Below are 19,291 nucleotides of genomic sequence, written 5' to 3' on the forward strand. Positions count from 1 at the left end.
GGCCGTCTTAATCAACTATTCCGTTTTATACACTACTCCACTTACTACAAACTTAAAAGCTAATTTTTTTGTCATTCTAATTTTTCGACATACATTTGTATGTATGTATGTATGTATGTACATATCGCTCATTTACTTCAAAAATGTCCAAACTCAACAAAAGCGAAATTTACATATCGCTAGCTTGGAGTAAAAAGTTGCTAAGTCCACTCTTTATGAAGACTCATATTTTAATACAAGAAGCTAGCGATATGTATACTCCCATAGTAAAAATGAACCTATATTTTGTTCAAGTGAGATACTGCTAATCGATACAGCTGTGAAATTTTTATACAGCTTCGAAGTAGACGAAGCGGTAATTTCTGCATACTCAACTGATAATTTATATTTTCTGGATTATGACACTATTGTAGTAAATGAGCAATATGTAGAGTTTACTCTAAATTATAACTGAGTCACTTTGTTCTTATTTTAATTTGCTCCATTTTCCAGACAAAGCCGGTATTATTTTAATTTCTTTTTTACAGTGAAAACATAATAGGGGAATTTTCGCAGTCTTGCAAAGCCCTTGCACGGTGCACGGATTACCTACAAGACTGCCAGGCTGTCCTATAGGAAAACCGGTTTTTACCGCGCAATCCGTGCAAGACTCCGATAATACTGCTATTATCAAAAGGATACTTTGCTGGTTTCTTTATTTTTCATTCTTTACAGCTTATTAGCTCTTATTTATACTTTTATTACCTTCTGCTGTGCATCTGTGTACGTTTAGAATCTAAATACACACACATACACGACTTTGATTTAGTTCGTTTTCCTTATGATATTTCAATTTGCTTAATTTTAGATTGTGTTGATCATTTAAAATAGATTCTGTTGCGCTGCCGTTAAATGCTAAATTATAACATACATAAGTTTTTCATTTTGATCATCAAATAACGTTCAACAAAAGCAAAAAGTTCATATTAATACGTTCATTAATTTTTTTTCTTTTTATGAAAAAACACTGTATGTATACGTATACTTAAACTAATTGAATATTTTATTATTTCTACTAATAAATAATATTTAAATCAAAAACACATACACATATTTATCATAATTTACATACATCAGATTGAAAAATCCTTTAGAAAATTAAGTATGTATATATAATGTACAAATTATATTAAATAAGTTCTCCACGGATTTGTAGAATTAGCAAGTTCATTTAAATTACGCTTAAAATGCGTATATGGAAAACCGGCGTGGGGTGGAAGCTATCTCTCCTTGATAGGATTAAAAAGATGTCAAAAATATTTTTGTATGTCAAAAATTATGTTTTTGTATTTGCCTTCCTTTTGATTTATTTATAGTGCTTATCATATAAAACAAACTAAAAATTCGTTTAAGCGTCACAGCACCAAATTTTTAATCTGTAAAACTGTAAATAAACGGGATTTTTAGCAAAATATGTACTCTGTTTTCATATGTAAATGAAAATGTATGTATGAATGCCATATATCGTAAGGAAATTTAATTACCTTATGAAGTTGTGAAATTTTGGGGCTTATGAATAAAATCTAAGCATTGCTTTTTCTATAAATTTCAGACCTTTACTTAAACGTCTTTGAATAAATAGAGTTAAAGGTCTGAAATTTTAAGAAAAAGCAGTTGCTTAGTTTTTATTCATAAATGTAAATCCATAATAATAATAGTTTGACGTTAACAGAGAAGGACCTGCAGACTCAAAACAGAAATACACTAGGAGGTTTGCCATTGCCTTCCGAGGAGCGACCGCTGTTAGAAACACTTTTTTTGTTCTAGATGTAGCTCGGATCAGAGATCGAACCCAGGTCCTAAAGGATTGGTAGTACGCAGCGCTAACCACTCAGCCTCAGCTGCCGTCTTCTATACCATTATATCAAATTGAAATACCAATTTTCGAAATCTAAAAACTCCTCGAAAAGTTTGCCGATTTTCATGATTTTTTTTTTTAACCTAACTTAATTCGTAACTGAGTTCCTTTTTTTTTTTGCTTTTAGTTATTTTATTATCATTAAAATAGCATGATATTATGAAAATAATAAAATTTCTAGCGAATTTCCGACTTTTTCAATGGCTACAGTCAACTGAAAACAGTTGTGAACGGCAATAGCAATAAATAGTTGAGAGGTCTCAGATACAACTCAACTAAGTTAGATGTAGAGTAGAGGGTCCTGGTATGCTACACCCCAAGCAACTTTAAATAAAAACCTGTATATTGCATTTATCAAATTATCAAAACGCGAGTGCTTTTCATTTAATATCAAACGCGGAGGAAAGCCAACGCGTTGTTAGGTTATAACAATGTTAGTTTTGAGTTCGATTGCTGCCCATTTACACATATTTCTCATCTCTAGTGGCCTACGAGCGTGAATGTTTGACGTGTTGTCAAATGCTCCCTCTATACAAACATAGAGCCCTATTTCACCTCATTCAAAAGCAACTTTGATTTCTATTTATCTACTATTGAGCCTCGATACTAGTCTAGAGCAGTAGTTTACCTCAGAATTTTCGAACACCGAAAAATGCAGTATGACTTCCCACCAGACCATTTTGTTAGGTGCTCCTAATGTTATTCATGCCAGCGTATATCCTTTTGTTAGTTTGAATAGACATGGAAGTTTTTATGCTTCACAGATGAAAAGTGAGGTGGAAAGTATTAAAAACTTGCACGGTCTACTGGGTTCGCTCTGAAACACACGCATAGAAAAATATCTTTCCAACACAACTCTACATCGTATATTTACGTAAATAAATAACCGGTCTGAAAAGGACTAGGGTATTTTTGCGTGTTAGTCTGCTTAGAGCGTCTGAAAAGTCAAGGATGGCGCATTCAGACATACATATGTCATATGTATTAAGATTAGGGTGGCCCAAAAAGTAAAGTCGGAATTTTATTGGTCTCTCCCTCTGGGATTGTTCTATGCCGCAAAAAAATATACCCCAATTTTTTATTTTAAAAACAAAAGATTGTCGTAAGCGCAATTTTGACGATTTTTAGTTCTAGATGCAGTTATATGTTTTGAAATAAGGTCTTTCGATTGGTGTTATCAGCTTTTAGATATCTCCTTTAGTTTCCGAGATATTGACTACAATTTTTTTAATAATTTAGTAAAAATTTAGTTAGTGACAGTCATATTACACTAATCAATATCTTAAAAATGGCGTTCTCCATTTTTGGATATCTCGTTTAATTTCCGAGATATTGAGTAAAAAGTGTCGTTAATTTTGTGGACAATGTGTGGACAAATGACGACGCTTACTACAAAATTTTACTAAAGAAGATTCTTCATAAACTCAAAATTAATAAAAAATAAACGTTAAAAATTAAATAATTTAAGAATTTGTGAACTAGTAACATTTTCAGAGACTTTGGAGAAAATCTATCTTCGCGTTTTTGAAAAATTGCATTCCAAACTTCAATCGCGATTTCCCACAACCTGCCGAAATTAACTTACGACAATCTTTTACCCAGGCGACGATTTGCACCCGATGAATTTTCAGGAATTTTTGCCCGTCGTTGCTATGAAAAAATGGTTAACAAAACAATTAGTTATTATTATAATAATAATTATCTATTGGGAGTCTTCTGAAGAGAAACAGAGTTTTTCGATTGAAAAATATTGATTTTCAAGAATTATATACCATTTCTACGAAGACAACTTTGAGCGCTTTGGTCGACCTCTAAAATATTTTTTGATTTCAAAATAACAAAATTGTGGTATATTTTTTCGGTATAGTACAATCCTAGAGGCTGAGAGCTTTAAAATTACGACCTTACTTTTCCACATGCATTTTTGGACCGCCCTAATGTACATACATATTGCTCACTAACTAAAATGCTGTCATTAACTCAAAAAACCTATTTTATTTTTTGTTTTATATTGTGTAGAAGTATTGTGTTAAGATCTTTTGTAGTAAGAACAAAATAATCATTCATTTCTTTTTTCTGTACATTGTGAGCAATTTGAAAGCTTTGAGCGCGTCTCCTTAAAACTACTGGTATTTTTTTGAGTTATGACAGTCTTGTAGTATCTAAATGAGCGATATGTACTTTTTTATCTAATTTTATTTAGTTTTGAACCCACCTGCTACCATAAACGATGCAAATGTAAATTTCTTGACAAAACCGAACGCACGTCCTTTGTAAACCTCAAGGCATCCAACATTGGAAGTAGTGATAGCAACGCAACATCCATTGGGTCAGAGAACCAACTCTTGATTGGTATCGCGTTGTTGGGAAAACAACGGTATGCACCAGGGGAGTTGTCAATTATGAAAATCTAAGTAAACAAAAATAACTGATAAGTAAATACATGTACATACATATATGTACACATGTATGTACATATATGCCAGAAAGTTTTCTATTATTTACTCTATTCAAATCACTGCAGATAGCAGATAAATCTTTGGTGTAAGAGCTAAAGTCAGGCGTACAATGCTGACGGTAATAGCGGCGACGCAAAATGTTGCGTCCGTTGTCCAGTTTATCAGCAACCGCTGCTCCATATATTTCCATACTGGCTGTAAATATAACTAAGTCATACCATTGTGAAACCTAGAGAGAACAATATAAAGATGAAATGAAAATATTCAAATATAATTCAGGTTATTTAAAATAGTATTTACCACATCCAAAAAATAATCCACATGCGGGCGTTTATGAACGAAGAAACGTACCGGATGGTGATCAATTATTACTTTGACCGTGAAGTCATGTGGTGTGCCCGGCTTGACGGTATTTCTCGACATAGCGCTATGATGAGAGTGAATAAGTGTTTCATCTAAATCCAGTACAAGTGTTTTCCGTTGTACAATTCCAAGCCGATGCCTTGACACCGGCGACAGTGGAAATAGTTCATATTTGACTGGCTGATATTGTACAATCTAAGGAAAATGCATTTAACCGTATTACATTTTAGTTGATGAACACATATAACAGTAAAGTTGGCTTCCGACATGGGGAATGTGAAAACTACAAATGAAATTAATATGAAACCCCTTTGAATCTTATAGAATCAAATGTTTGGAAAATACTATGCAGCACTTCGATAGTCCATTATCCACAACAGAGATTGACATGGAAAGCCAATTTTTGACCAAACCCATACTTATGTACGTGGAAAGTTACACCTGGCGCTCATTCGACAAAATTGTTGACTAATCCCCGGGCGGAACTAGTTTATCATCTCATTGCGAGTTGGTTATTTTTTGGAAAAAAATTGAATGTTAAAATCTCGTTATTTAAAATAGTAGGTCATATAAAATCCCTTACAAATATACAAAAATTCACACCTATTAAAATGCACTGGCCTAATGATGCGCTTCTCAACACCCCTAAAAGGAATCGTTGCGATTACATGTTCTGTCTGAGACAAGTGAATGAGCCGGCTTTATAATACCTGTGTAGTTATTTTTATGAACCTCCCATGTATCTATATATGTAGTTATAATGAATTAAATTTAAAAATAATTATACATATACCTAATTAGGAACTTTGTGTAAAACTAATAGCCTGTAAAAATATGTATTGATGTATTTCTGAAGACTTAGTAATTACCTAAATTAATATATTTTTAAGTTAATTTAAAATCCTTAAAAAATTAACTTACCGAGCGAACTTGTCTGTTGAACATAAAACAGATGCATGTCCACACTCTTGACAGAAGTACCGATAGAGCGCTGAAGTTCATTTGTACGAAAGAAAACATTGGCACACGACGTCGAGGGCGTCTTACCAATTAATAACATACGCTTACAAAAAGTTAATAGTAGCTGCAATGAAGATGGTAGTGCGAGTTTTCTCAATTGATTGTAATTCATTCATTTTATTTTTCGCTTATATAGTAAGAAGGAATATTTCGTATAGGTGTCCATTATAAAAACTTAATCGGAAAAGCGCGGCAATGATGCCTCCAGACGAGCAACAACAAAATCAATAAACGACTGCACCAATTTTCTTGCGACGAATTCTGAGTGAAGTATTAAATAAGACGGTGATTTTTACCTCAATAATGCAATTGATGCTACCTTAAAATTAAATAACAAAACGGATTTAAATTTGCTTTTCACCAGTGTTTGTATAAATTTATATTTTTCCGCTTTGTTTTCCCCAATCTCTTTCAGATACTTCCCAATTTCCGAATTTTATATGTATGTAAGTAGACGCGCAAGCCCGAACTATGGTCGACCGACGTGAACAGAATTTAAACAAATACGTATATCTCACAATCCTAGATTTTTTAAGTAAAAAATTTAGTTAAATTAATTATAAAATACTAATATACCTTTACTTACTAACAAAGTTTTTCGCGAACGTCATAATTATGTAAATAAAAGTAAAAAGCATGAAAAGAAAATGCGCTCTTGGCTTTTGGCCAAAATAGTAACGATCAGCGCAAATTTGATCATGTGAACAGCTCAACTTGTATGTATGTTGAAAAAACTGCACCAAGCATAAAATTCAAACTTCAAAACACTTTTTAATTCTGGATATTCTTGGGCCTGTAGTTAATAAAAGTTTTGAGCAAACAAATATAACCATCAAAACATTGGCAACCCTAAATATTTGCACATTCCCAATTTGCGGTACGCCACTCGCTTTACAACAATCCGCTCGTTTCAACTCTTTCTTTCGCTTTATCTATCTGCCGTTGTTTTTTTTTTTGCTCGTTTCTATTTTCCTATTTCTTTGTTGCCTTCTTCGATTTTCCGATTTTATCACAGCGATTTACCTATTTTACATCCAGTTACACCACCAGCTTTCCACTTATTTAGTTAGATTTAGACAAGCTTTTGTTAACATTTAGAATAAATTGTCTGTTGCACGTAAATTTTAGAAAAAAACCCAACTCGATTTTCCATCAACCGCTTCAGCCTCGACTACCTTTACGCTCTAGAGATGTCGAAAAAACATCGATGCATCGAAAATATCGATGTTTTGCTTCGATGCATCGGAAACTTCCCACAAGGTGTAACACAAGGCGAATTCATATTACAACAAACATCATTTTGAGCCATGATTCAATAACATGGTACAATAAACACAGGTAGAAGCCAAATTGGCATCAATACAAAAGTCAAAGTTTTCGGGAGAGTAAAAATAAAAATGAGCATGTGTAAGGAAAAATAAAAAATTACATTTCGCCGGTTGACGTTTTTGAGTAAATTTGAAGTTTTGTTTTTATTTTTTTTCTTTAGTTAAAATTTGTTAATTTGTATGTTGTTTTCTGTTTTTAATTTATGAGTTGGAGGGACTTTCCGACATAAGGGCCATAGGAACAGCACTTGGTATCAAAAGTGCCTTTCCTGTACGGTGCATTTATGAAATCTGCTGCTTTAAAATGTTTAACGCACAGCAAGGCATTTCGCTGCAGTTCTGCCCCAAAGCTGTTTTCGCAACGCTCTTTACGCGAAGGACATTGAGGCACGTTAAAAACAATTAGTTGTATCTGCTTCATATTTAAAACCACATAAAAAACAACGCTTCAGGTGTTGCATTTTTAACACATACACTTCTACCTGTATTAATGTGCCTTGATTCAATTATTGAATCATGATTTTGAGCAAAGCGAAACTATACAACAAGGCGAATTTATACAAGGTGGTGTCAAGGCGTATTTAACAAGGTGGTGTTGGCCGTATATAAGTAAAAAATTACACTAACAAATTATACGCTGATGTCCATACTGTCATTGGTATGAGTTACAACAAACACATCATTTTGACGTAATGGCCTCCACGGCGAAAAACTCAGCTGTCGCCCCAACACCACCTTGTTTAATACACCTTGGGTGGTGTTGTAAAATCAGTTGATTTCTTCGCTTTACATGTATTTTGTTTTTGCTTTTGAGGTGTGCGAGGGTGTGCTGTCAAATCAGTAAAAGCAAACAACAACACATGTAAAGCGAAGAAATCAGCTGATTTTACGACACCACCTTGTATAAAATCGCCTTGAAAACCACATTGCATAAATTTGCTTTGGTTATTGTTGTCTTGTCTCAAATTAGCCCGGTGCTAATTTTACTGGTTTTTACTGGATGGCGTTTTCGTACGCAAAAACTTGCAAGAAACTAGCAAAAGAGAGGAAATTGAGAGAGCAGAAATGATAACTGAACTTGTAAGTTTCCCAGGATTTTTACCGGATAAATTTTTACTAGGAACTATTCGCTAGTGAGAAAAACAGCGGGTGGCAGATGCTTAGTGTAATTCACATTGCCTAAAGAATTGTTTGTGGTGCTTTTAAAGTTGCAATTGACAAAATAAAAGTATTTACATGTATAATAAGATGGGAAATACTATTTTTCTTAGAAAACTGCTACGGAAAATAACAAATTAATCAGCTGTTCATGTTTTGCGTTTTAGTACTTTCTTGCATATTTCTCTCATTGAGAGTAAATATTGGCTTACTCTCCGAAATTTGGTTACTGGCAAAGAACGTAGATAACCAAGAATGATAGAATACAAGATTGCGCCCATCAGAGGAGATTTTTGAAAATACTTTTGTGTGATGTCACACTGGTGCAATTGCGAGAGAGAAATGCCAAAACGTGCGCAAGAATGGAAGAAGAAAAAATGTTGCAAGGAAAACGTAAATAAGTTGCACAAGTGTGACGTAATACAAACAACGATTCTGTCAAATTCACTTAGAGAGGAATAGCGGTACCGTGATGGTTCTTTGGTTACTGGCAAGTTACTGGATGTTTTTTTGCTGGAAAATACGAAAACACAACTGTTGTCTTATGTAAACACAGCGTCATTAAATACGCCTTGAATGCACCTCTGTAACGCCCGGCGAATTCAGCTAGCAGGCAACGTCAACTGAGATTTTAGTTTTCTCAAGCGTCATTTTGGTTGCGAAAAATGTGGATTTAATTTTTTTACACGATGTTTCATTTTAGAGCCGTTTCAAATAATTATATAAATGTATACAAGTGTTAATTTTGTGAAAGTAGTTTCTTAAACTGAGTTATACCAAGTGACTAAAACTTAACCGATATCGGCTGGTATTGGAAAAGTCGGAGTAGCGATCCAAGTATATGTAGAGCAAAATAATTACTTAAAACACACAAGGCCGATAAAGTTCTGACTGTGAAAAAATTGTCTGCAAGAAACGCAATTTACCTTCGGCTATAAAAGCCGAAACCTTAAATTTTTTTCCTCCCCGTTAATTAAAAACCGCTAAAATTGTGGAAAAACAGGAGAAAACTCCCAAGCGGAAGAAGAAGGCTGCAGCCAGTAAAATGTCTGCAGTTTATTCGCCGCAACCACCGCAGCAGACGGCGCCCCCGGGCGGCGTGCTGCAACCGCCGCAGCCGCAAACGCCAACGTCGATGCAGCAGCAACAACAACCAGGTGTTGGTCCCGGTGTAGGGGGAGTCGGAGGCGTTGGCATGGGCGGGCCATCCGGGGTACCAATGGGATCAGGGGGCCCAATGCAGCGAGGACCTTCCATGGTTGGAGGTGGCGGTGGACCAGTTGGACCACCCTCTGTGACAAGTGGAGGCATGATGGGCGGTGTTGCCCCTCCGCCATCGTCACAACGAGGTGGAATGCCACCATCGCCTAGTCCAGCACAAATTCAAAAAATACTTGATGACAATTGTGGTCTTATTCAGACAATTCAAGATTTCCAAACTATGGGCAAGGCGCAGGAGTGCATGACATATCACATGGCATTACATAGAAATCTCGTTTATTTGGCGCAACTTGCTGATCCGACAATGAACATTGCCCAAATATTGCCGGTAAGTTTTACTTCCAAATACATAGGCATATTTATATTGTTCCAACTTTTCTATATGTGAATCGTTGGAACATCTGTAGCATCCACACGTACTTCAACAACAGGCCGCTCAACACCAAGGCCCACATAGCATGATGGGTGGGCCTCAGCCCCCACAACAGGGTGGACCTCCAACTGGAGGAAATCAACCACAAATAGGAGGTATGCCACCAATGACACACGGCGATGGAAATGTGCAGTCTCCGTCTGGAACACAAATGCCCTACGGCAATCAACCTCCGCAATCGCATCCTGGGATGCCACCTAATTCGCAACAACCCCAGCAAGGTCCACCTCAAGGTATTAATTCTCCACAAACTGGACAGCAGCAATCTCAACAACAGGCCGGGGCATATCGTGGCACTTCGACACCTCAATCTACCAATCAGCAACCCCCACCTGTCTCAGGTGCAGGATCAAGTAAGCGTAAAGTCTGTAACAACAAAACCAATAAGTTTCTTAACTTGAATAATATTTTTAGATCAACAACGGTCAAATATTCAACCTGGGCAGCAGCCTGGCCAAGGACCACAACAACAGCAACAACCTCCAACACCCCAGCAGCAACAACAAGGTCCACCACCACAGTCACAATATCGTGGCGGTTATCAACAACAACAACACGGTCATTACCCTGGATATCCTCCACAAAGCCAACCATCGTACCAACCACAAAGCGGCTATGCCTACGGACCACCCACTCAAGGTTATGGACCGCCACCGCCAAATGCACAGGGCGGCTATCATCATGCAGGTATGCCTCCGACATCTTCAACAGTTGCCGGTCCCCCCGGTCAACACGGTTATGCCAATGCTGGCGGTCAGCAAGGTCCACCAGGTGCCTATCCTCCGCCTCCGCCCAATCAACAAGTTCCACCAGGCCAGCAACCACCGCCTTCGCAAATGTATGGCCCACCAACTGGCGGACAAGGGCCACCACCACCGCCGAACCAATATGGTCCACCTCAAGGAGGGGGTAACGCCCCTCCACCAATGGCCTATAGTGGTTATGGTGCTCCTCCGCCTAGTAGTTATGGCCAAACGTCAAACGCTTTGCCTGGTGGTTATGGACCGCCTCCACAAAGCCCTGCTCAATCTCCATATCCACCACAGTCGCCATATCAGCAGAGTGGTGCACCAGGTGGATATCCAGGTCAGACGTCACAACAGCCTCAGACACCACAGGGAACGAGCGGCGGCTACAGTACTTCACCAAGTCCCGGCCAAACACCTCCATCACCATCAAATCAACAAGCACAAAACGCAGGCAATCCGAATGGACCAAATGCACCACCTGTAAGTGTGCAATCCACGTCTCCTTCGACATCGTCTGGGAATATTGGTGTCAATAGTGGTCCGCCCAATCAACAAGCACCATCTACTCAACAGCAACAGCAGCAACAACAACAGCAGCAATACGCTACGCAACAACCATCAGTTTCAGGCGGTCCGCCACAGCCACATGGCTCTACAGCCCAACAACAACAACAACCTGTTTACTCTGCAGGAACGCCTTCCGCAGGTCCATCGCCATACGGAGCACCAACACAACAACAGCCGCCTGGGCCAAGTGGACCCCCTACGGGACCACCAAATACCACAGCACCGCCAAATGGTACGCCACCAATGCCCAATCAACAATATCAACCGCCACCAACTGCACAACCTTATGGTGCGCCGCCACCACAAGCATACGGGCCACCACCACCTGGCGGAGGATACCCTGGTCACGGCTATCATCAGCCGCAAAGCGGATACGGTGCTATACCTCAGGGACAATATCCACCTTCGCAGAGTTATCAAGGATATCGACCCACCGGTGGACAAATGCCGCCGCCAGGTGCACCACAAGGCCCGCCAACTAACGCATATTCATACTACGGCAATCAGCCACCACAGTAATGTATGTACATACATAAAGTAAAAGAAATGTACGACTACAGAACTACGACTAACTACAGAATTCATTCAATGACTACATAAATAAATAATCATGCTAATATTACAGCGCAATGAGTTGGTAAGCTCAATTGGGATCAAACACATTGACTTTATATACTCAATGCCAAAAGCCATTAGCGCAGAGAGAAGGAATATACATAATTGGTGCAAGTTAAAAATGGTTCGAATATAAAAGAACGGCTATGGTGAAATGATTAGAATATTTGGTAAATCGGGAGAAATTCAAGTTCAATTTATCCATGTGGATANCCATGCTAATATTACAGCGCAATGAGTTGGTATCAAACACATTGACTTTATACTCAATGCCAAAAGCCATTAGCGCAGAGAGAAGGAATATACATAATTGGTGCAAGTTAAAAATGGTTCGAATATAAAAGAACGGCTATGGTGAAATGATTAGAATATTTGGTAAATCGGGAGAAATTCAAGTTCAATTTATCCATGTGGATATAAAGGTTCCAAAACAATTTTTAAACTTGTGGCAAATGACTAAGCTACGAAATTGAAAAATGCTCATTTCCCGAACTTAAAAGATCGCGCCCTTTGCAGCGAATTAATTTTAATTTTATTAGTAGGACAACGTTTTGAATATACCCTTTTTATTAAGTTTCGGCACACTAGTCTTTTTTCACACGGTCTAAGCAGACTAATGCCGAATTTCCGCTGGGCATTGAAATGACAAAAAATTTATGAAACCGGTTATGTACTTGTGTACATATATGGTATATATGTAGTTGTGTAANTTTTTGAATATACCCTCTTATTAAGTTTCGGCACACTAGTCGTCTTTTCACACGGTCTAAGCAGACTAATGCCGAATTTCCGCTGGGCATTGAAATGACAAAAAATTCATTAAACCGGTTATGTACTTGTGTACATATATGGTATATATGTAGTTGTGTAAGATTTTTCTATCTGTGTTCATACCGCATATATCGGCGGCTGAAATTTCTGAGGTAAAATACTACTCCCTTCCATTTTACACACATGGAAAGTCGGTTTCAGACGGTGTGAAAAGATTAGTGTGTTGAGGCTCATTGACTATTTTATGCCTGTATATCGAGCCCTTACCGCGATTTTGATGTTGATCAGTGTTTTGAAAAAAAAAAGATTTCGATAAGGCCTAAAGGAGTTAAACCAACTGGATTTAGAACCCGCTAAAAATGCTAATGAAAATAATATCTATTTATTAATAAATATATATATGTACATATCGTTACCCTAATTCATAAAGGCCCTCCTAACCAACACTTTTTTCGAAAATGATTTTTTCAAGGATTTTGTTATGATGTGTTGAAAAACACCTTCAATAAAAATTTTAATGTGTTAGTACCCTTGCTGTTTATGATGCTCTTTTTATGTTTTTGCTTCTCCTGTAAAATAAAAATAAAAAAAAAAAATGTTGGTTAGGGCTTTTGTGAATTATGGTAACGAAATATAAATAATGTTTTCATTTTAAGGGAAGACTTGGCGAAATTTTTGTCTAACTGTAATTTTTTTATTTTGTTAGTTACATCAAAATTGCGGTAAGGACTTTATATCCGCTAAATTATGAAATGTTAAAACGAAAACTAATGTTTATTGTTTCGCGCGTCAAACATAAAAAAAAAGAAATTCCTAATACTATAATATCTTTAATAAAATTAAGTGTAAAGATTTTACAACAAACGTAAGTCGAAATACAATGANCATCGAGCCCTTACCGCGATTTTGATGTTGATCAGTGTTTTGAAAAAAAGATTTCGATAAGGCCTAAAGGAGTTAAACCAACTGGATTTAGAACCCGCTAAAAATGCTAATGAAAATAATATCTATTTATTTATAAATATATATATGTACATATCGTTACCCTAATTTATAAAGGCCCTCCTAACCAACACTTTTTTCGAAAATGATTTTTTCAAAGATTTTGTTATGATGTGTTGAAATACACCTTCAATAAAAATTTCAATGTGTTAGTACCCTTGCTGTTTATGATGCTCTTTTTATGTTTTTGCTTCTCCTGTAAAATAAAAATAAAAAAATTGTTGGTTAGGGCTTTTGTGAATTATGGTAACGAAATATAAATAATGTTTTCATTTTAAGGGCCTTGGGACTTGGCGAAATTTTTATCTAACTGTAATTTTTTTATTTTGTTAGTTACATCAAAATTGCGGTAAGGACTTTATATCCGCTAAATTATGAAATGTTAAAACGAAAAATAATGTTTATTGTTTCGCGCGTCAAACATAAAAAAAAAAGAAATTCCTAATACTATAATATCTTTAATAAAATTAAGTGTAAAGATTTTACAACAAACGTAAGTCGAAATACAATGAAAAGCATGTAATAATGTTTTAATCAAACGTATCTTAATCTAAACAAATAAAATTATGCATCCTCATCTAATATTGACTACGGAAAATTGTATCCATTTATTAAAACAGTTAAATATGAACCTGTCTTAATAGATATCAGATATTGTAGTTTACATTTGGTTGACAAGCCGCCGGGCAAACAATTTTTGTTTTTTTTTATAACATTTAATATCACCACTATCTTAATAAAACCGTTTATGTGTATTCGTCACATTTATACAAAATCAAAAAGAGTTTTTCTTGCTTACATTATTTAAGTATTTTATAGGTCTTAAGCAGGGATAACACGATTGGTACATTTGGCAGTCACAGAGTGGTATTGTCTAGGAATTGTTAACGATAATGCGTTCAGGGCAATAACATCTTTCCAAACAACACCACTTTGTAACAGTTAAAATGGACAAATCTGTNTATACAAAATCAAAAAGAGTTTTTCTTGCTTACATTATTTAAGTATTTTATAGGTCTTAAGCAGGGATAACACGATTGGTACATTTGGCAGTCACAGAGTGGTATTGTCTAGGAATTGTTAACGATAATGCGTTCAGGGCAATAACNAATATTGTAGTTTACATTTGGTTGACAAGCCGCCGGGCAAACAATTTTTTTTTTTTTATAACATGTAATATCACCACTATCTTAATAAAACCGTTTATGTGTATTCGTCACATTTATACAAAATCAAAAAGAGTTTTTCTTGCTTACATTATTTAAGTATTTTATAGGTCTTAAGCAGGGATAACACGATTTGTACATTTGGCAGCAGTCACAGAGTTGTATTGTCTAGGAATTGTTACCGATAATGCGTTCAGCGCAATACCATCTTTCCAAACAACACCACTTTGTAACAGTTAAAATGGACAAATCTGTACACATCGTGTGATCCCTGCTTAAGTGTTTGGCTGAGCTTCTCCGATTTATGGCGTGCGCCTTATGGGAGGGACCTACAGTTTTACGCTGACTCCGAGAGGAGATTGTGGGCCTGTTCGAAACACGTAATAAAAGGGGCATTACTGCTGCACTGTTGTAACTGCTCAACTTACAATACGATGCCAGAAAGTCACACCGAAGGTGATTCTTTAATAATTCGCGCAACACTGCGGTTGTGATTGCAACTCGAACAATACTTCTCATGTTTTATGGCAGAATACACTCGGAGGTTTGTCATTGTTTGCCGAGCGGCGACCGCATTAGAACTTTTTTTGGATTCGAACCCAAGCAATGATGGATGGTAGCACCCACTTCTAACCACCACAGCGGCCGCCCAGTTTTATTAAACCAACTTAAAATATTGGGTATCATTACCCCTTTCAAAATGAGATATTTGTTATTTTGTTAAAAGGCTTTTTATAAGAACCATCATTATTTCACCGCTCCGATAGTTTAGTTTTGTAAGATAAGCCAAAACCCAGACGATATCACCAACGTCATGACGTGGGCCACNGGGCGACCGCATTAGAACTTTTTTTTATTTTTTGTGGTGTCGGAAACTGGACTCTAAGCCAGACACCGATGGATGGTAGTGCCCACTTCTAACCCCTACACCACAGCGGCCGCCCTGTTTGGTTTTAATAAACCAACTTAAAATATTGGGTATCATTATCCGTTTAAAATGAGATATTTGTTATTTTGTTAAAAGGCTCTTTAGAAGAACCATCATTATAGTTTAGTTTTGAAAGATAAGCCAAAACCCAGACGATATCACCAACGTCATGACGTGGGCCACCTAGCGGATTAATTCGTATTTCATGTTGCATCGTGTTCGGGTTCTGAGCTACGTTTGAAATTGCAAATCTTATGGGGAAGTTGGTTGGAAATTGATTGCAAGATTTGACCCAAACCAATACTTACATACATACATACAAAGCAAGTAAAAATACTTATTAGTTAATACAAATAAATATGCACCCCTTTATTACTAAATGATTGATTAACTAAATTATGGTGTTTGGATGTTTACATAGATACTAAATAGTTTTATATCCTCATAGGCTATGTAAGCATTTTTTGCTGGTATATCGCCATTCATTCAAATTTTTGATGCAATATTTGAGCATTCGAGTGTCCAAATAGCATCTCATCGTGTTCTTCTATTTGTGAAGTGCCGTTGTCCGTTTCCTTTTGCTTCCGTTTGAATAACTTCTGCCATACTTTGCCTATCAGTGACTGTGGTGGCGCATCTTTATGCTCCACAACTATACGCTTTGTAGCAACGCTATGGATTGGCCCAAAAGCCAAAGCAACAACTGTACAAGCTAGACAAATGACGTTGTATGGCATACTAAAATCGGGTGTCGGTAATGATAATATAAGCGATTCTGTGCGAATTTCCAGAAAATATGACGGTCGCGATGCATTGAATGAGTCAGCAAAAAGGTATTTATCCACAGGAATGGTGGAGTAGTTGCGACCAATCGGTAGCTGAGTAGTGATTATTGCCGATCCTAGGTAGTGTCCATGATTCGCATCGGGTGGATATTCAAGCCATTTTAGGAAAATATAATCAAAATCAAAAGAAACTTGCACTGTACTCCTTGGTGGTATTTCAAAAACCAATTCCAAGTGATAGGGACGCACTCGCTGTACACCAGGTATGTAGTGCATTACAAGTGGTCGTATTCTGTAGTCCGCACCGTTTTCCTTTTGAACAACTAGATTAAGCGTGTGCATATAGGATGGTACAAACCATGGTATGTTTTCTTGCAGCACGATAGGCAGCTTAGAATAGTGCTTATTTGTTACTTGCGTCACTATTTGGCCTCTCTCCTGACCATGTCCAAGTATGTAACGATGTGCGTATATCGGAGGTGAAGGAGTTATGAGAATAGCTGGATTGCTTTTGCGACTTATCCAGGCTATGTTAAATAGTTTATCTGCATCTAGACGTTGAATATCATAAACTCCATAAGAAGTAGTGGTACCCCCACGCTTCGATGTCAAATTATGCATTGGGGTTGGTGTTAAATCGTAAGGTTGATCATCCAGATTTACATAAATTTTACTACTTTTAGACAGTGAACAGTACCCATTCAAACCCTGGCCAAAGAGACGTCGTAGCGAAAAATCTCCATTCGTGCCTAATAGTTTCGGGTCGTATACCAGATTGGCTGTTTCTGTGAATTCTAAAATACAGTTTTTATTATACGATTCACATATCGTTCTCATTTTAATGCCCAAGGAGTGATAATTTGTATTGTGCACGTAACCGGAATTGAGTAAAGAGGCGAAACCCTGTTTACTATTACAAGGTAATAATTTTTTCCACGGTGTTAAATTCTCGGTACAAACGATTTCTCGCGGCAAACTTGCATATCGTATATATTGTGGTACATTTACCTTACTGCCGATAACGAATTGAGGGCGGAAACTAAACTTTGGCTCTACACTATTNGATTCTCGGTACAAACGATTTCTCGCGGCAAACTTGCATATCGTATATATTGTGGTATATTTACCTTTCTGCCGATAACGAATTGAGGGCGGAAACTAAACTTTGGCTCTACACTATTGGTTTTGTCAATGAAATTCAGAGAAGCGCACAGAATACCGGAAAACGTGCTGGCCAGCTTTGTCCACTGATCATCCACTTCGCTTGTTGTCAAATTTTCTCCCGCAAACCATGCCCACATTTCTGCACCTGGTGCAGCGTCCACCACAGGAAAACCAAAAGTTTCATACCTCCAAAGTCCCTGAGTTAGACCGATATGCAGTTCCTTAACATCGTAAAGCAGCAATGTTTCAGCGATCGGGCGAGGTATAAGCTGTGTGTTGTGTACTAAAAGAAAAAAATTAGCTTCAAATTGTAGATAGGTGTAAGATGTACCTACAATTTTCCCTATCTCCATAATGCCAACGAGTGGTGAACTGAAAAAATGTGTTTACATATCCATTTGCCATAGGTCGTACATAGAGCTCCTCATGAAATTCACTAGACTCTTTCACGGCTCCAATAGGCGAAGCAAGTAGAGGGATAAGGTAAATAATACTGAAACGTCGCAACATCTCGACGAGATTTTTAACATATGCGCTACACGTAAAATTAAACAAGAATATCCATCCTTGAAAATATAAAACAATTGGAATGCCGGCTGATTAGGAATGCTAACGATACATCGATGTACCGGCAAAAAACATCGATGTTTTTAACGATTAATTACCGATGTATCGATGTTATTTTTGTCGAAATCGAAACGTAAGGAAATATTTTGGGGGCTTTAGATTGGTAACCCCAGAGTACAGCATTAAGGAAAATATGGCAGGTAGAGGGAGGTCTAACAGTTCCCTGTATGAAGTTTCAAAGCGCACACCCTTATACTTTTTAAGGAATTTGTTATAAAAGTTTGTAATTTTAACCAACTTGTATGGCACTATTTTACAATATATAATGCACTTTCCACTAAATTTACAGGTTATTTACATTCAATATATGCGCAGTTAGAGTGTGCACGTTCAAACAAATACTTTTAGTATATTACAGCTTTTTTATCAAAAATTGATTGTTGTTTAATTTTATGACAGTACATCACGGTACAGCGAACAAAGGTGGCGCCGTCAGTAGTACCGCTACTTTGGTTTTGCCGATTTTGACAGTTGTGGTAACTTGTAAATAAACCTTTGTTTACAAATCAGCGAAAGAGAAATTTGAATTATGAGTGAAAAATGAATTTAAATTGTGTTAATTTGCAATTTTTGAGTTGAAGACTGCGTTAAAACTAATAAAATGTAGTGCTGTGTGTTAAATTGCGACAGCCATCAAGATACAAGATGCGTACATAGGGCACGGCAAAGCCGTTCCCGAAATGTTTCTTTATTATTACATTAACAACATTTCCTCACAATGATTTTGCTTCTGCTCCAAGCAGCCTCCATTAGCAAGTTAACTAATCAATCCCGCTGTGATGCTGCCGCAGTTTTCTGCAGCAGCTTTAATTGCAAAGCAATGGAGTGCACTAAAACGTTACCTTTTCTCTAATAGATTAGGTGAAAAATGCAATATTTTCGCATTTAGCAAAATTAAATCACGTTTTTCGCTGTAAAGTGAACTCCTTTGGCAGTTTCAACTCGTTCTTCTTTTCGCTCTATTCTTTGTTTACTTGTGGACCAATGTCAACGCCCAGGATGGCGCAATCTTGTATTCTATCATTCTTGTATCAGGAT

The 19,291-nt window shown here is 36.9% G+C and overlaps 3 protein-coding genes across 7 annotated transcripts; 1 reads left to right on the top strand and 2 right to left on the bottom strand.

Moving 5' to 3' along the window:
* Positions 1-240: 240 nt before the first annotated feature.
* Dd (CTD nuclear envelope phosphatase 1-like protein dullard) lies at positions 241-6,943 on the bottom strand. Of its 3 annotated transcripts, none has more exons than XM_017610492.1 (6): positions 6,763-6,943; positions 5,641-5,803; positions 4,657-4,914; positions 4,403-4,585; positions 4,113-4,307; positions 241-1,423 (listed from the first exon to the last, which is right to left on the bottom strand). In XM_017610492.1, exons 2-5 carry the CDS (start codon positions 5,737-5,739, stop codon positions 4,116-4,118), a joined length of 732 nt encoding a protein of 243 aa, XP_017465981.1. In that variant the 5' UTR covers positions 5,740-5,803; positions 6,763-6,943; the 3' UTR covers positions 241-1,423; positions 4,113-4,115. The 3 variants fall into 3 exon arrangements, with proteins under 3 accessions (XP_017465981.1, XP_017465982.1, XP_017465983.1); XM_017610493.1 differs by lacking the exon at positions 6,763-6,943 and adding an exon at positions 6,326-6,528; XM_017610494.1 differs by lacking the exon at positions 5,641-5,803.
* Positions 6,944-8,821: 1,878 nt separating this feature from the next.
* On the top strand, positions 8,822-11,732 carry LOC108358950 (basic salivary proline-rich protein 2). Of its 2 annotated transcripts, none has more exons than XM_017610496.1 (3): positions 8,822-9,774; positions 9,878-10,232; positions 10,294-11,732. In XM_017610496.1, exons 1-3 carry the CDS (start codon positions 9,271-9,273, stop codon positions 11,712-11,714), a joined length of 2,280 nt encoding a protein of 759 aa, XP_017465985.1. In that variant the 5' UTR covers positions 8,822-9,270; the 3' UTR covers positions 11,715-11,732. The 2 variants fall into 2 exon arrangements, with proteins under 2 accessions (XP_017465985.1, XP_017465984.1); XM_017610495.1 differs by having other exon boundaries at positions 9,271-9,774; positions 9,854-10,232.
* A 4,204-nt stretch (positions 11,733-15,936) lies between these two features.
* Positions 15,937-18,361, bottom strand: PIG-T (phosphatidylinositol glycan anchor biosynthesis class T). 2 transcript variants are annotated; one of them, XM_017610498.1, is made up of 3 exons: positions 17,962-18,361; positions 17,626-17,909; positions 15,937-17,506 (listed from the first exon to the last, which is right to left on the bottom strand). In XM_017610498.1, the coding sequence occupies exons 1-3, from the start codon at positions 18,134-18,136 to the stop codon at positions 16,160-16,162; spliced, it is 1,806 nt and encodes a 601-aa protein (XP_017465987.1). In that variant the 5' UTR covers positions 18,137-18,361; the 3' UTR covers positions 15,937-16,159. The 2 variants fall into 2 exon arrangements, with proteins under 2 accessions (XP_017465987.1, XP_017465986.1); XM_017610497.1 differs by having other exon boundaries at positions 15,937-17,406; positions 17,526-17,909.
* Between the last annotated feature and the right edge of the window lie 930 nt (positions 18,362-19,291).

The sequence above is a fragment of the Rhagoletis zephyria genome, unplaced genomic scaffold (genome assembly GCF_001687245.7).
Source record: "Rhagoletis zephyria isolate East Lansing unplaced genomic scaffold, Rhagoletis_zephyria_1.1 Rzeph_scaffold_00317, whole genome shotgun sequence".
NCBI classification, from domain to species: domain Eukaryota; kingdom Metazoa; phylum Arthropoda; class Insecta; order Diptera; family Tephritidae; genus Rhagoletis; species Rhagoletis zephyria.

Excerpts from the sequence above, each read along its gene's own strand:
- Dd (XM_017610492.1), bottom strand. The coding sequence starts at position 5,739 with ATGTTTTCTTTCGTACAAATGAACTTCAGCGCTCTATCGGTACTTCTG. Across the intron at positions 4,586-4,656 it reads TGGATTATTTTTTGGATGTG|GTTTCACAATGGTATGACTT; the intron begins GTAAATACTATT and ends TGTTCTCTCTAG. Across the intron at positions 4,308-4,402 it reads TCTGCAGTGATTTGAATAGA|ATTTTCATAATTGACAACTC; the intron begins GTAAATAATAGA and ends TTGTTTACTTAG.
- LOC108358950 (XM_017610495.1), top strand. The coding sequence starts at position 9,271 with ATGTCTGCAGTTTATTCGCCGCAACCACCGCAGCAGACGGCGCCCCCG. Across the intron at positions 9,775-9,853 it reads ACATTGCCCAAATATTGCCG|CATCCACACGTACTTCAACA; the intron begins GTAAGTTTTACT and ends GAACATCTGTAG. Across the intron at positions 10,233-10,293 it reads TGTCTCAGGTGCAGGATCAA|ATCAACAACGGTCAAATATT; the intron begins GTAAGCGTAAAG and ends TAATATTTTTAG.
- PIG-T (XM_017610498.1), bottom strand. The coding sequence starts at position 18,136 with ATGTTGCGACGTTTCAGTATTATTTACCTTATCCCTCTACTTGCTTCG. Across the intron at positions 17,910-17,961 it reads TTATGGAGATAGGGAAAATT|TACACAACACACAGCTTATA; the intron begins GTAGGTACATCT and ends TTTTTCTTTTAG. Across the intron at positions 17,507-17,625 it reads CCAATAGTGTAGAGCCAAAG|TTTAGTTTCCGCCCTCAATT; the intron begins TTTAGTTTCCGC and ends GTAGAGCCAAAG.